Source organism: Musa acuminata, chromosome BXJ3-4, assembly GCF_036884655.1.
Source record: "Musa acuminata AAA Group cultivar baxijiao chromosome BXJ3-4, Cavendish_Baxijiao_AAA, whole genome shotgun sequence".
In the NCBI taxonomy this organism is placed as follows: Eukaryota; Viridiplantae; Streptophyta; class Magnoliopsida; order Zingiberales; family Musaceae; genus Musa; species Musa acuminata.
The window spans coordinates 44,587,126-44,605,240 of record NC_088352.1 but is presented as its reverse complement, the minus strand read 5'-3'; the positions used below and the strand labels follow the sequence as shown (position 1 = coordinate 44,605,240).

General features: G+C 30.3%; 1 protein-coding gene across 1 annotated transcript; it reads left to right on the top strand.

Annotated features, from left to right (window-relative positions):
- Window positions 1-6,772: 6,772 nt before the first annotated feature.
- On the top strand, window positions 6,773-10,934 carry LOC103972751 (protein neprosin-like). The gene is made up of 7 exons (XM_065148138.1): window positions 6,773-6,937; window positions 7,939-8,025; window positions 8,553-8,756; window positions 8,836-8,985; window positions 9,801-9,854; window positions 9,926-10,072; window positions 10,542-10,934. The coding sequence occupies exons 1-7, from the start codon at window positions 6,773-6,775 to the stop codon at window positions 10,932-10,934; spliced, it is 1,200 nt and encodes a 399-aa protein (XP_065004210.1).
- Window positions 10,935-18,115: the final 7,181 nt, after the last annotated feature.

Sequence of the window (18,115 nt, the reverse complement as noted above, 5' to 3'; positions counted from 1 at the left end):
TTAAATGAGCTGAATAATGGATCCCACTTGCCATTGATACTATTTCCATGAGAACCATTCACATGACTGCTGTGCACATTAGTCGTATGGGATTCTCTCTTTTGAATGTCTGCATTCGCAGTTGTTTCGCTTAATGTTTTGGCCTGTAGGCATTCGATGAGATTGGATGTTCAGTCAAAGAAGTATCGATGCAAAAGATAGATTCATAGGATGCACTGAGAAAGAACAAAAAAAGAAAAACTCTTTTAACTTCAAAATGTTACTTTTTCTATCAGTGTACGTTGTGCTTGGGGGCTTTGATTTATCAGATTTGTTCTGTGGTATTTTTCTGCTCAAATCATTTTCTATGAACCAGTTTTAAGAATTTAATTGAAATGATTGCATAGCATGCTTTGTTGGGAGGAAATTTACCCACTAACTCATATCTTAGTAACAAGTTTTTGTTTTGTGTTTCTCTAAAAAACATTTTTTGTGCTATCACGTGCAAGCCACGTGTGTTTTTGGAATTTAAAATCAGTGTTTAAAAATATATTTATATTTTTAATATATATTTAGAGAAAGAGATTTGAAAGAATGTTTAATGTAGAGAAAGAATTTTAAAGAGTATCATAACTCATTCCAAATGTAGGAATACTAATGTATTTCATATTTTAGCATTTGCAATATAATATCCAGATTAGAAAAATATATTTTAAAGATATCCTAATAAATGCTTGAATGACTTTTTCATAAATAAGGAGTCAAAAAATGTGTCATAACCTTATCGCTCTTATTCAACCTTTTGATAAGTCTGAATCATATGATTTAAAATGATTAAACTTTAGTTAAATAATAATGAATTTATGATCTTTATTATATATTTTTATATTTTTATTTTTATTTTCAATTGGGATGGAATAATTTATCAGCGTTTAGCGTCCATCGTCTTTAATGTCATATATCATATTAAAAGATCCAATGGAAAAATAGAAAAAAGGAAAATCCTCTCCAAAATTCTTCGTCCGTCCAAACTGTTTTGCTCCTTCAATTTGGCACCCGACTCCTACCTGTGATATGATTGGAGCAACCATCGGGTGGAGCCCAATACCGTAGACGTGGCCCTTGTGCATCCCCACCGGTCTACCCTTCGTTGCCTCCAATCGCAAGGTCGGGTAGGCAAACGGGTAGCGAAAACCGAAGTAGGAAAACTCAAAGCGGGGGAACACTATGGGCCCGCACTCGTTGGGTCCAAAGGTCAGACGGTGAGCGACCGCCTCGGGGCCTCCTTCGGGGCAATAGAGGTAAAGAAGGAAAATAAAAGCGACGCGGGACCCGTTGTGGGACCCGCACAGAACGCTTTCGGGTGGAAGGTGGGAGCCTAATCGAAGAGGGCCTCGCAAGTGGATGTAGGTCATTTGACCTAACCACTTTAAAATCGGCGTGATCTCTGTTTTGCATTCTCTTATTGCTATTTATATTACTGCAAACTTTTTTACGTGTTTTATTTCCTCATTATCTTTGCTGCATATCTTTACAAACACGCGTTCAAGTTAAGCTTTTCAAGTTCGATTATTATCGTATCAAAAGATTTGTCGAAACGAAAGTTTTAATCCGCTATACTAATTCACCCCCCCCCCCCCCCCCCCCCCCACCCCCCACCCCATCCTAACATGGGGAGGTGTTATCTATCTTGATCTATAGGTCATGAGGCTCTATATAAGAAATAGATATCTCCTATTCTTTGTTGACATTCTAGAGGTGTTATCTATCTTGATCTATAGGTCTGCTGTGATTTTATTGCTAATTTATATTTTTCTCTACTTGTCTGTATTTACAGATGTATACTATTCTCTACTTGTCTGTATTTACAGATGTATACTATTATGTACATATGTGTGTGTCTATGTACTGTGTATGGATAGATGAGTGTTAAACTAAGTATTTTTAGTCCTTCCTAGACTCTTTATTTCTTCCTGAATCATTTGTTGGATTATAGATACTTGATTTTGTTCTTTGTTACTTCTATTGCATAATATTGAATGTCGCTTTCAGGTGGATGATTGTATTTGAAGTTCACATTCTTTCCAGTAGATTAATCTATAATTTGCCATTATAACATGCGGATATTATGTTGATGATTAATATATCATTTGTTGTGATTTATGTTTTTTTTCTATTGCAAGGTTATTACTGATCAGATTCTACGTCAATCAAAACCAAGACAGACGTCTTAAGATATTGAGAACACTATTGATCAGATTCTGCTGACTCTATTGAAAACACTGAAAGCGAGGAGATATTGAGTCAGATTATCTGAATTGTCTGCTGCTCGTTTTGCTTGACTGAGATTGGAGTTTATGATGAAGACTAGGCATACCATTTCTTCGATGTCATCCCTAGCTATGCTCGAACTGGTGTTTTGTTGGCTTCTCAGAATCACATCACTTTTGGCCTGTTTTCATAAATACATCGATCGTATTTAGCTACTCTAGTCATATCTGGACCTTTTTGGTTGGCATTCTTAATCAAGAATCGTGCATATGTTGTCGTAACTAAGCGTTCTTATTGCACCAATTGAATAGCTACTGAAACAGTTTACTTCCATGAATCGCAATTCGAAATTTCTACAGATTTGTATGAGAAAGTGGTGCGAGGGAAATGTCACTGCAGATATGTAAGTATACAAACTAAGCTTTGCTATTGAATGAATTGTGAGATAGATGCACAACCTATGAAATAAGGATTGTCATAAGAATCATAACCATGAAGATAATTTGATTGGTAAAGATTGTTTTACCCATCAAGATATAATGAAGGTAATATAGCAGTCGTTGAGGAAACATTCTTATAGTCACTACAATAAGGGTTTTCTTTTCACGGCCTCTCCCTCGCGAGGAAACAGAGGCTGCGTGTGAGCGGGTGGGAGAGAGGGAGAATCGGAGGAGAAAGAAGAAGAGAGGAAGAAAAGAGGAGGAGGGAGAAGAGGAAGGAAAGAGAAAGAAGGAGGAGGGAAACAAAAGAGAAGAAGAGAAGGGAGAAAGGAGAGAAAGAGGAAAGAGGTCTCGGCTGTGAGAAGAAAGTAGAAGAGAAAAGGGAATAAGAAGAAGCAAAAAGGGAGAAGAAAAGAGAGGATATCGGAAGGAGACAAAGAAAGAAAAAGGAAGAAAAAGATAGAATAAAAAAAATAAATGAGAGGAAATGGGCGAGAGAAAACAAAAAATGGTTCGATGACTTGTTTTGTTACCAAAAAGATTTAGATCAAGTCCAGAAAAATTACATGAGATATGATTTTGAATATTTCTATTAGATTTGTATTTTAGATTATAGGTAGATTGAATCATAATGTTCATTGATAATGGGATGATCATATTGTGAAGAAAATAAAGGGAGGAAAACGAAGGTTCAAAAAACATAAGAAAATGATAGGAAGAAGCCGACATACATGTTTATACGGAGGATATGTAATTATAATAAGTATTTGATGGCTCCGTCTAATTTATTTTTAAAAATATTAATATATTTGTTTGATATTTATAAATGTTTATGATTTACATGTATTATAAGTCATTTTATTATCTACAAATATTATGAAAGGATTTATGTGTTGACGATTTGGAAAAATACATGATTTGAATAGTGTTTGGTATGTTATAAACATATATTAATTTATGTTATATGTTATGATTCTTTTATTTTTTATGTATTTTTTATTTTCTATGCTTATTTATTTAGTCTGTTTAATTTAGTTAAAATCAGAACTCTATAAATAAATAGGCATGTAACTACTTCTTGACTGCTTCTTTTCAGTTATATATGAAAAATATTATTCAATCTTTTAACAAATCCTAGGAGGTCGATCCCCTCGAAGTGATCATCCCATTTTCTCTTATTTCTTTTATAATAAACCTTACGATCTTTTCAGAATCTTATGATAATATCTATTCAATTATTATATTTGAAAAGTATTAAAAAATATATAAATATTATTAGTTTTGAAATGATGCATTAGTTTTAGAATAATATACATAAGAATTTACTAAAACATCTAAATTTTATACGAAAGTAATTGATATATTATTTTTAATAATATGATAGTTGTCCGATCAATTTGATTACGGTCTCAACCCTACCACGTGGATATATAATGGTGTTTGTCCAAAAACTAATTTTTTAATATCTTAATATAGGGAGATATATGTTATCTATACCATAGGAGTTAAATATTATTCTGAATTTTATCACGGGGATATAATATAATATGACAATTGCCAATAATATTACTATCAATTCTGTTTTGATTGTACATCTTATTATATTATATTTATGAACTCTTAACTATATTTATATAAATAATATTCTTTAAACAATAATGTTTATGTTTTGAAACGTGACATTAGTTATACTTATACTTACTTTATGAAAATATATTTAAATGTATCATGTTTTGAAAAGTATTGTTAAGAAGACATTATTTGAAACGTACATGAAAATGATGTTTTGTAAACGGTATAAGTATGAAATAAGATTTGGTATTAAGCATTTTCTGTTAATAAATAATGATTTTGAAATGCATATAAAATGTAAGTTTTTTGTATGAGAATAAGAAAAATACTTGATATCTATGCATATTTCGAAGGCATGTTCTGAATGCACCAAAAATGAACAAAGTCGAGTTATGATTAGACTATGTAAAATATGGTCAACTTATTTACCGAAAAGCATAAAAGGAATACGATTATGGGAAGCTAACAAAGGACTAATTCAAGCATTATCGATCCAAAGGGTGACACTGACATCGATTCAAGCATTAACAGCTTGAGGTGATATGTTTTTCACTGGTGAAGAGTAAGAAAGATTTTCAATATTTGGAGAAGGTCAAACCAGGTGGATCAATGTTGTGGAGGGGCTCGAACTTCATACTGGTGTGTTCAACGCAGTCGAGCAGAGACGGATTGTCGAGTAGTAAAAATTTTAGAACAAGCTGTAGCAAAACAAGTTCAGAACACTAGTCCTACCATAAGGTGGTATAGCCTAAGCTAACACTTTTTGACTCTTGAGACTAGTTGATATGATATTTGTCATATATCGCATGTTAAGTCTTTGGATGCCCTGTCTTTGTACTAACGTCCTTGTTAAGATTTCCACGTCTATTGGTGCGTTAGAAATGTCAATGAAAATTATAATATTAAGATCCTCCGACACTTGTGCTTCACAAGAATAAACAATGTGGTTTCACATAATTTGTCTTAACCTTATATAGGTTGCAAATTGCACTAGTATCATCATTTATTGGCAATATTAATGGATATTTTTTTTGCTTTTAAGAATACAAATGCGCAAATCATAAACTTGATCATTATGAGGAATTAAACTTAACTGGAGATTGAACCAGAAATATGCCTGTTCAGATCCTTGATGATGAGCAGTTAACTTTCTTGACTCACCAAAATGAAATTACTTCTCGACCTATCTCGTCCAAACACCTTTGTGCCCAATATTTTTCGTAAAATTGCTACTGCTGAGATATCTATGAATAATGACGATTTCCTATTACTATACAGGGATCATTTGGCCTTCACGGGACTCGATTTCAATTGAACCATGCACACTTAATCCAATCTATATCTCAATGAACTGGCTATAATTGGGCTCAGTCATCACTGAACCAAGATATATTGGGCTCGATTGACAATGAACCAATTTGTATTTGGCTCAATCGGTACTGGACTAAATTGACACCGAACCAACCTGTATTAGCCTTAATTAACAATGGCGGTATTCCTTTGCGAAAAAACAATGATTCTATTCGTTCAATTCAGTGAACCAAATCGTACTGGACTCGATTGATATGAAACGAAGCTGTATTGGGCTCAACTGACATGGAACCGGCGCCAATTGGCCCAGAATTTTCCAGAACCGGCCACAATTTTGGCTTCTATTGACCTGAACCGTCTGGAACTCAATTAGTCTAAACCATTATGTCTCAGATCCGATCGATCTGAACTGGCCTAATGATCTGAACCGAGACTCGATTAGTCTGAACCGAATACAACGGATCTGAATCGACCCTTAATAAGCGTGAACCGGCTACAATTAGGCCATAAACAGTAATGCAATGAACTGAATGGATTAAAATTAAACTAAACAGGACCTCGATTGCTCCAAACCGGTTATGATGGTCTCCACGGGTCACAAACAACGTGAACCTGTCTCGATTTGATGTGACTCGGGCGCAGTAGGCCTGAACCGGGCTGGATCAGACCTGAATCTGTTGAATCAGACCTGAACTCGGCTGGGTCCGTCCGGTTCAAGCCTGAACCAAGCTGACCCAGTTCTGTGGGACCGTATCTACGCCTGAGCCTACGGCGCACAAAGGCCCGCAGTCTTGTTTGGATTAAAATCGATGATTTTAATCCAAACAATGAAGCCAAAATTGATGTTTCATAAGCTACCCTAATTTTAAGTTCCAATAACGTATATCCGATTCTTTAAAAACAAATTAAGAAATTATTACAAAAAATAATAATATCATTTTTCATGAATTTCTTAATGGAAAAATATTGTCGTTCGATCAAAGATGCTTTCCTTTTAATAGCTTATAGCTGGCTTCAATGGATAAGCACTAAATGTCCCTCATGTTGCTTTTCCAAATCACAATTCATGGTTGTGCTGATGTTTCTCTAAAACAGCTAGCAGGTTCCAACGACAAACTATAAATAGGCTTCAATGGATAAGCACTAAATGTCCCTGCATGTTATTTTTAATTTCTTCTATTATTTATAGTGTGGGGGTGATGCGACTTCAAGTTAGTGTGGGTGTTTACATTCAAATTATGGCTTTCATCCTTATCATCCTCCTATTGCACTTTGCTTTAAGTGAAGGATGGACTAATTTTGATGATCTCGACGTAGAAGAACAGCTTAAGATCGTGAACAAGCCAGCAGTGAGAAGCTTTCAGGTAATTTTCATTATTTTTTTTATAAAAAAATTTATTATATATATATATCACATTAAACATAATATTATTTTATTAATTTTATTGATATTGTTATTATTATCGCTATTTTTATTATTTTATTAATATAAGTATTACTATTATAATTATAATTATTACTATTTTATATTGTTGTTATTACTATTATTAGTAGTATTATTATTATTATTATTATTATTATTATTATTATTATTTAATTTACTTAAAGGCAGTGTTATAGGTAGACTAAGAATGATGTTAAAGAAAGCTTGGTGTTCACAGACACCTTCTTTTTTGAAGTTTGATGCTCATTATCAAGTATTAAATCATAAATGTTTCTCATATCTATATTCAGGGAAGTTGAAGTGTTGTGATTAAGATATTATTTTCTTGACTCTAAATTCTCGTTGTGGAGAGTATCATGATTTGCACATGCTGAGACTTATCCAAAGTGTACATGGCATACAGAATTGTGTCTTATATGATTTCTTCTTTGGAAATACATGTGTCGAAGGATGTTAATGATGTAATTTCTATTTAACTATCTCTTGGACAACAAAAATATATTTATTTAGGAAAAAATAAAAAATAACATTCTTAATGGTGATATATTTTTCGTTGATGGCTACCAAGTGTTTGTTTATTGTTAATGGTAATAAAATAATATACGTAAAATATTTCTTATTGATGGGCGTTTTATTTCTTATTCATGGCTGCTAGGAGTTTGTTTGTCATCAATGATAATACACATCATTTCTTGTTGAGTTTTAAAATATTTATTTTAGATAGCTGCCTAAAGAACAAAATATTCTTGATAATACCATTGTTCAATTTCTTTTTTTTTTCAAAAATACTATTGTTCAATTTCATAACATATTATTTTCCTTAGAAATAAGAAGCGTTAATATGTTAACAATGTTGTTTTTGTCTCTTTCTTTCTCAATTGCTACATTTTAGAGAAGTGACTTATTAAGGTCTACTTGCAGAGTGGAAAAGGGGATATATTTGATTGTGTTGATATGTTCAAGCAACCTGCTTTTGATCATCCTTTACTTAGAAACCACAAGATTCAGGTAATCCTCTCTTCATCTTCGTGATTTTTCTCTTCAAACATGACATTTTGTTTCAGTTTTTCTGTAATATGATTAAACAGTATTGTCTTTATGATATTCTTATAATAGAAGTCAGATGTTCTATTGTTTTTCTATTATGCATGTACGTGCATAATAGCACATACATGAGATTAAAAGAAAATAGATATAGTTGCATAGAGATCAAATACTTATTCGAGTCTGCTGGCAGCATTAAATGAATTGTACAAGTCCATTGACAACATGCACCTGAAAACCAGAATGATCCACATGATATCTGATAATAAAAAAATAGTTTCCTATTTGCTTAGACATCCGAGTGATAGACCATCATTGGTGTGTCAAAGAATACTTCCGACAACATTGCTTTTTTCATTGGTTGTCATATTACTTGATATTTTATTAAGATTCCTATGATCAATTATCTTCATGAAACAATATTTAATTTTAAAAGCATCATGAACTATCAGTGCCTTCATTTCCATCTTTTTAATAATCATCACTTGTAGATGAGACCCACTGCATTTCCAGAAGGGAAAGGTGCTCCAAGATCTATAAATGCTTCCTCACATTCTAAACTCATGGGCTTTTCATGCCCAAAAGGAACAGTTCCTATTCGCAGAACTACAAAGGAAGAACTATTAACAGCAAGATCACTCTCGGAGAAATCAAGAAATTCGACAAGAAAACTCTATATTGCTGAATCTTACTATGTAAGAATAATGATAACTTACATTATTTGTGATGGTAATTGTCTGGATTTTTTATTCAAGTGCATACTATGCCTTTTAGCGTGCTGGAGTGATTTCGTTCATGGGCAATTACTATGGCGCTAAGGGAGCTTTAAATATCTGGAAGCCACATGTTGAAGGAGATGACCAATATAGTGCTGCCTTAGTTTCGGTTACTAGAGATGGAAACGACATACAAGCTGGATGGATGGTAAGTGAAATTTTGTTTTATGATACTTCATTTACTTAGCACATTAACTATATTATTCTTCAAACATTTCCACCATTTTAGTCAATATATAACTATATTATCATCTAATGACAAGAAAAACAATAACTATTATTATAATTCTTTCCAGTATCTTACATGATAATGACCTAAGTAGAGATCAATAAGAAACCATAACACAAAATATAAGGATTATATTTATATTTCTGTAAGTTGAATATCACAAGAACTGATTTTTTTTTTTTCTCTGTGGGATGTGTTTGAATTGTCAATAGTTACTACTTGCATATTCATAAAAAAATATTCTTAAATAAATGTCGATCTGTAAAAAATATTTCATGGTTATCTTCTTTCTTCTTTTTTAATTGTAAGAAAACATATGCAAAAACTATCAACTTTTATTTTAAAGATCCATTATGAGGTCAATAAAGTCAAACGATAAAAGATAAGGACAAGGGAAATAAATCGACAAGATAATATATGTGCACCATACTTTATTACGTACAGTCTCACATCAAGCTTAAGTTTCTTGCATCATATTTGATCCTTAAATATGTCCATTAACATCTGCATTATATAAAACTTCTCCTATAATAATTTAATCTGAGATAGACTTCAAAAGATTGTCACAACAAAAAGGTAAATTAGTAAGTTAATGCTGAACGAGATTAGATTATTTGACAAGTATAATCTGGACAAAATTTTGTGTTACTAAATGAAAATGAAGGTTGCTACGAGTTATTAAATTTCTATTAGGTATAAAGAACTAATTTCTAAGCTTTGCTTGTGTTATTTAGGTCAATCCAGGTTTGTTCAAGGATACATCGCCACGTATGTTCATATTCTGGTCGGTGAGTACAATCTCCTCTTTATATTGCCTCACTTGAGATATCAAGTCGCTCATTCTGTATGTTTTTTCCAGAACAATGATGATCCAGTGAGATGCATTAACACTCTTTGCCCCGGTTTTGTCACGACCGGAAAATTACCACTTGGTGCACAGATGTCATGGATTTCCCAATACAATGATCCAAATAAGCAACATGTTAAACGGTTTCATCTGTTCAGGGCAAGCAATAATTTCAAAAAAAAAAAAATTATCTTACTTGTGGAATGGACCAAAATATCTCTTCTATTATCTAATAACAATAAACTACTAAGTGCTCCAAAAAAACACATAGGGTTTTATCTCTTGGTCCTATAGGGTCAATGGGCAGGGTATACTCACACGGTTTTATTCTTTCCAAACATGTAAACTTTAAAAAATATATTTAAAAATAAAAGAAACCTAACGAATTTATAAACTGTTGGTTCCCATACTCCTTAGACTAAATGAACTTATCAATTATCATAAATAGTATACTTAAGTCTGTATGTACACTATCTAAACTCTTTTACGTGGTTTGGATTATGTTCCTGTCATCTATTTAAGCTCCACAAGTAAAGTCATACCCAAAAATCTTATTGTGCGGTGGCCAAATATAACTAATTTCTATACTTACATTTGTCTTATAAATTCCTACGATCTTCTTGTTCAGGATGCAAATACTAAAAACTGGTGGCTTAAAGTGGGACGGATTGGCGAATTAGTCGGGTATTGGCCAAGTGAGCTTGTTCCTAAGCTGACATCTGATGGAGCCAGGGAAATATTCTGGGGTGGCCAAGTGTATCCAGTGAATAAACGGTTGAGAAACCTAGAAATGGGAAGCGGCCACTTCCCTGGAGAGGGCTATGCAAAGGCAGCCTATGTTAGTAAGATAATGTATGCATTACATGATGGACCTGAATTGATAAATCCCTCCTCCGACCAAATAGATGAATCCGTAGACAAACCAACATGCTACGATGTTGACCCGGATGTACAATACTCAGAGGAACGGGGATATTATATCTTCTACGGTGGAAAACCCAACAACTTTTGTCCTGATTGACTTAAAACTTTTGTTTTAGTTTTTATATCAAATGTGGATGTGAGCTACAAATCTGAATAACCAAATAAATGGTAGATATTGTCTTGTAATGAATAATTTATAATAATAATATGATATCTTTATATATATATATGAGATGAGGAATTCATGAGTTCAAGCTATTTGCAAAATTCATGTGCCAATACAATAAAGTTTGACAAATTCAATTCATCATTATGTTTTAAATCGTAGCATTATATAATAAATAATTTATACCTTTTGATGATTACAAAGAAAAAGATCTTTGAACACCCAAGAATAGATGAAGAAATTAAATATTTATTTAGAAATAAACATAATTTCGAGTGAGAGATACATGAAGAAATTTATGAGTATGAAATGAGACATGAAATGACACCATATAAAATGAAATAAACTTATTTTAGAACTACACTTATTTTTTTTCTAATAAGTATAAATTTATGCCATATCTACCTATTTTATTAGGTTGTGGGATTTGATCCTCCTAGATGCACATTTGCAAACGATGTAAAAAAAATATTATAGTAAATTAAATAATAAAAAAATGAAGAAGAAAATATGATAAATGGAGGACATTAATAATTACTAGTAATTGTATCATTATTTGTACTAGTTTAATATAAAAAAGCACCTCAAATCACTATTTTCTTGTATATTGTAACGCTAAGTACCAAGAGGTTTTTGCTTTCCCAAGAATAACTTATTGTTAAACTTTGTTTTTACTCTACCACTCATTTTTCTATCTAAACCTTTAATTTTCTCATGAAATAAGTTTCGAGAATACAATAATTTTTATTTAATAATTATCAAAGAAAAATATTTTTCATATCATATATATAGTCATTAGACTAAAAAGAAAAGTCTGTGTGGACTTAAAGGTAACTTGGGAGTTTGGTATTTACTTAAAGAATGAGATCTTATAACCACATTATTATATATAGGGTGATTTCTCTATAAAATGCTCATAATTTGGATATTTCTAATTGAGTCTAGTTTTCAGTGCTACGTTTGCTTACTCTCTCTAACAGTGAATAGGTCATTCAATCGCTCCATATCCCTCATTTTGGTTTTTCCTAAATGATAGGTTTAATTTAAAAATTAGATATTCATAATAATTTAGGAACAACATCACCCAAATAAAAATAAAAAATTAGCTTGTTATAGTGGGTACCACAATAAAAATACTGTAAGTCCTGCACTAAAACACAATAAATAATCTAAATGAATTCCTTCAATCAAACTAAATATAAACCTAAAAATATAGTATTGTAATAGTTTATGATAAATGATAATTAAATTAAAATAACATGATATCACTTATATTAATTTTTAACATCATTTATAATGTTTTCTTTACATCAATAGAATACTATAAATGTTATTAGAAAACACTATAAATGAGCAAATGAAAATATTGTAACAATTGAAAACTAGTAAAATAACTCGTATTTTGCCTTTCCCTAGTATATATATGGGCGATTACCTTAGAAAATACCCATATTTTGAGTATTTTTCAAAAGATATCCTCTCTTTTGTTTTTCCCAAACAATATCTTTAATTTAATAATATCCAAAATATCTCATTTTTGTTTAATTTTTTCACCTAATTTAACTAGTTTCTAATATTTATAATATTTTCATTTGGCTCATTTATAGTATTTTCAATAGTATTTATAGTATTTTATGGATGTACTAAAAATATTGTAAATACTACTGAAAATTTTTATAAATGATATCAAATTATGTCTCTTTGATTATTATTGGGCATAAGCTGATACAATACCATATTTGTAGATTTATAGTCAGTTTGTTGAGCTTAGGAGTTTATTTATAATACTTACCGTATTTTAAAGTTAAATTATTTTTATCATAGTGGCCAAACATTATTTTTTAACAGGCCAAAAATACTAAGAACCAAAACAACATAACCAACGCAAAAAAATTTAGTGGGTAATTTAGGCTTTTTTAAATTGGGAGCATTTTTTAATAAAAATAAAATTGTTGGTATCAATTGAAAAATACACAAAATATCAGTATTTGTTAGAGAAATCATCATATATATGTATATATATACATACATAAATATATATATACATATAAATAAATACATATATACATATAAATACATATATAGATATATATATATATATATATATATATATATATATATATATATATATATATATATATCCATATGAATTGAATTATACAACAATTATTATGTGATAATTATTTATTCTAGTTCATAGGAATGCGACATTATACCATCCTCGACTTTCTGCTGGATTGGAGGCGTTACAATGTTAGTATACAAATGGGAAAAAGAATTGAAGTTTCTAATCAAAACATGCAATTAAGTACTCCAATAGGCAACTTCTTGATTTTTTTTCTTTGGATATATGAAAGAAGAAGGATCAATCACATTACTATAGAATAAATTTACATCTACGTGCTATAAATAAAAATCATTAACCTGAAAGGTCAACTTGACTGCAAGCATTTGGGTTTCTACATACCATCGTCCCATAAACCAATCAAACATAAATAAGATCCAGGAAATGAAGATTTCCACAGATGGGATGGGGTAGTTGTACATCCAATGAATAGTTAAAAATGAGAACTAAGTGTCTATCAAAATACCCATATGTAATTGGTGGCATAGTGATTCATCGAGGTGGTCACAGGATACGAGGACTTGAGGACCACAAAGTTAGCTCCACAGAAGGCTTATGATAGGTTGCAACAACAAAAGATCGGAATGTTGGAAGTACCTTGTTTCTAGTGTAGGTGTCAAAGCTCAACTTTCTTTCTAGTGTAGGTGTCAAGACACAGTAAGGATCGAACACAGTACCTTGTTTAGTTTGGTAACTAAGCTCTTTACTCATGCATGCGCATCCATTTTGTAGAAGACCACTTATTTCCTTTAATGACAGGACATCCACCTGCAATGAGTGTCGTAACATTCTGAACGTTTCAAATACATCTGGAAATTTAGACTTCGTTGCAAATAGGTTCGAAAATTTAAACTTCACTCAGGTGGCCAAACACTATTCAACTAACCGTGCAAACTAGATGGATCTGGAGTGGCATCTGGCCTCATGCTCCAGAAGAGTAATGCATCTCCCACCTTTGGTTTAACAGAAAGAAACTGCTTTGCACAGTCCGATAGCTCATTATACTATGGTAAAGAACTGCTATTTACCTTCTCAGAAGGGAACACAGTTTCACCACCTTCCTCAACATCAGAACTGAGCAACAGATATACTTGCAAATGGAAGAAAATGTGTTAGAAGTTGCATGAGAACTGCACTAGCTTACTGACAATGTTATCAGTTTCCAAGTATAATGAGAGGATGATTCTTACAGATACATGAGAAGGGTAGCAATACGTTGACCCCCATTCTTGGTATTGAATTCATCATGGAAATAATCATAGTGCGGATCATATTTCTGACCAACTTCATAATGGAGAACCTGAAGACCCTCACCGTGTGTTCCGTAAAAATATAAAACCAAATTTTAGGTGAGAAATAAAATAAGAAAGGAAAAAAAAGAAAAAGAAAGGCATCTGAAGAAAAAAAAGCACCATTGAGAAACTGATACTAGAATAGAGATCTTTTCAATGTATAAAGGTACTATTATTTCATTAGAGGATTAAGTTACTGGGTGGTTTCAAGTGATCAATTTTATATCAAAAACTATTTTTATTATTTGATCAAATTTCTTTATGATTTGATTGATTAAAATAATTTAACATTTAACCACTTAAAAAATATAAAACATAAAATATTATAAATTTTCCAAAGATATCAATTTAGATAGTTGATAGTTGATAGCATAATTTTGGAATCTATTATTGGGACAAAGAAAATGTCCAAATAATAAAAAACCCAGAGAACAATTCCTTTGTAGTACATTGTTAAAATAATAAAATATTCAACCAAAAAATAATGGGGCTTAAAAACATCAAAGTATTTGCCTTATGTAGTATCAACCTATAATACTAACTGATTTATGATGAAAATTTATTTAAAAAATATTATTTTTGTTAAGTGAAATATTTTTTTATTATATCATTTACTTAAAAGTTTACTATGTCAACTATTGCACATAATTTTTTTTATAGAAAATTGAGGAAAGAACAATGATATCAGTCGGTGATGATGATGAGCACAGTGATAGACGTTCCATATCAGAAATATCATATTTCAGGTAAAATATTATAAAATACGAAATCTATATTGACACTTTTTTCAACATCTCTTATCTTATTTGAGAAGTACAATAATAATAAAGCCAAGTCGTAAAGTTCCGATCATCTCTTATCTTTTTGCTATCATTATGATCTATAGAAAATCATTTCTTTAGTTAAGAACATTTGTTTCTTCATCTTATTTGAGAAATAAAAGATAAAAATAATGTTTCATATATTTCTTAGTACATCAGTAAATGGTAAATGTATAATAGAATTTGTATAGCATAACATGTTAATTGATGATATGCTCATGTCACCATTATCAAACATGTTTTACTTGGAAATATAAAAATTGGATAAAAACCTAACGTGAAGTAAAATGGATGATATTGGCTCAGTTGTTCTGGTTACTAGAGTAATCCAAACATAGTATTCTTGACTATCTTTAGATTGATTAATCTGTATTCTTGTAATTCTTAATGTATATGTAATAATTGTGAATATTAATGGTACTCAAAGTTTGATATTTCATAAGGCATTAAGAATTACTAAAAAATGTACAATTAATTTTTGTGATAACTTTATGTTTAAACAAAATCAATATGCCTATTGTACAGTTCCCAATATCTTTTCATAATTTTTAAGGTGTTACCACTTTGGTTTAATTGTATTCTTTTGATGTTACATTTTGAATAATTTAATTTTGTTATTTAGTTTTATTATGATACTTAATATAATGTTTAAACTTTTAATGCTTAATCATATTCACCATGTGATATCCATAATGTTAAAAAATATTAATTATTATTTAAACATTGCTATAGATTTTAAAATCTATTATTTCTAATGATTGTATTTTTTTTCATGCAGTACCCTTGAAATTCCTGAAATGAATATTATTGAAAATGAAATGATCATCCCATGATATAAGGTTATTGATAGTATCTTACTTATTAAAAGTTTTTTAATAATTATTATACTATCATTTATATTAGTAGATTTATTCATGACTACGGGTATGTCAGTAAGCTTGGGAGGTCATATTTTACATTTTCTTGGAAGAATATTATGTGTAGCATCCAATGACCTCTATTTGCAAAAGATAAATCTCCTTCGTACTATTATTGTGACAGCTTCATCGATCATATTTGGAGGTATATACAATTTGTATGGTTTTTACTTTAATATTTATATTTTATTTATTTATTTTATACTAATATTTCTTTGTTAGGTGCATACGAGATATACTTGGTTGGAGCGTAAAAAAAATATATGTCAATCAGTTTATGGAAGATGATTCTTTTCGTCATAGTGATTTCATTAGGTGGGCAATTCTGGATTATGTATGTGAAGAAAGTAAGTATTTTTTTTATTATAACTATGGTAATTATATGATAATTTTTAACTTGAAATTGTATTATACTAAAAATTATGCATATCTTAACAATTATTCTTTCTTTTTCAGATTATGATTTTGAAACTTAATCTTCAATACTCAAATGCAGCCACTATTTATGCCTTATTAAACACATTTTATCAAGATCACGTGAAGAATATAAGGTAATTTACTATTTAAAATATTAAATTATTTTGTAAGAATTTGAATATAATATAACTCATTGTTATATAAATGTTATAAGAAACAAAGCATATATTATGGATTTCCATTTCTAATAAGCTTCATTTGGGGATTTATTCAGTGGATTTTTGCAAGAGAAGTAGGGTGTGGTCTCCATACCTTGCCTATATTTGGCAGATTAGCATTTCAGAAATAATAAGTTTGTATTTACATCAACTTCATTATAATTAAAAGTTATATTATAGTTAATATCTTTTTTGTTACATTAGATGTGATGAACTTAAATGTATTTTGAAATAAGTAAATTATCTTTTATTCTGTACAATTTCTATCTTTGAACTCAATTTTTAAAATCTCATATTATAGTTTCTTATAATGAGTTTATGGAAGATGATTCTTTTCGTCATAGTGATTTCATTAGGTGGGCAATTCTGGATTATGTATGTGAAGAAAGTAAGTATTTTTTTTTATTATAACTATGGTAATTATATGATAATTTTTAACTTGAAATTGTATTATACTAAAAATTATGCATATCTTAACAATTATTCTTTCTTTTTCAGATTATGATTTTGAAACTTAATCTTCAATACTCAAATGCAGCCACCACTTATGCCTTATTAGACACATTTTATCAAGATCACGTGAAGAATATAAGGTAATTTACTATTTAAAATATTAAATTATTTTGTAAGAATTTGAATATAATATAACTCATTGTTTTATAAATATTATAGGAAACAAAGCATATATTATGGACTTACATTTCTAATAAGCTTCATTTGGGGATTTATTCGGTGGATTTTTGCAAGAGAAGCAGGGTGTGGTCTCCATACCTTGCCTATATTTGGCAAATTAGCATTCCAGAAATAGTAAGTTTGTATTTACATCAACTTCATTATAATTAAAAGTTATTTTATAGTTAATATCATTTTTGTTACATTAGATGTGATGAACTTAAATGTATTTTGAAATAAGTAAATTATCTTTTATTCTGTACAATTTCTATCTTTGAACTCAATTTTTAAAATCTCATATTATAGTTTCTTATAATGAGCTTAATAATGATAATTTAATATTATTAATATAATGATTAGATTTTATAGATTGTACATCCATGTAATATTAAAAAATAATTTAAGCTTACAACAATTTACTTTGTTTTATTCTCGTTATTGATTTTTAACTTTAGATAAAAAAAGTTATGATGACAAATTTACTGATCTTCTTGTTATTTTCTATTTACAGGTTCTATTTTGACTTCTCCACGACCTATATTAGTCTAGGCATGATAATTCCCAAGAGACATACATTTTCCATGCTTCTTGGAGTAGTGATCTCATGGGGAATCTTGTGACCATATTTGGAAACCAAAAGAGGCCAGTGG

What these genes read in the sequence shown, in the direction of transcription:
- LOC103972751 (XM_065148138.1), top strand. Translation starts at nt 6,773, where the DNA reads ATGCGACTTCAAGTTAGTGTGGGTGTTTACATTCAAATTATGGCTTTC. An exon ending in CAGCAGTGAGAAGCTTTCAG is followed by an intron (nt 6,938 to 7,938) that starts GTAATTTTCATT and finishes GTCTACTTGCAG; the next exon opens with AGTGGAAAAGGGGATATATT. An exon ending in GTATGTTCATATTCTGGTCG is followed by an intron (nt 9,855 to 9,925) that starts GTGAGTACAATC and finishes TGTTTTTTCCAG; the next exon opens with AACAATGATGATCCAGTGAG.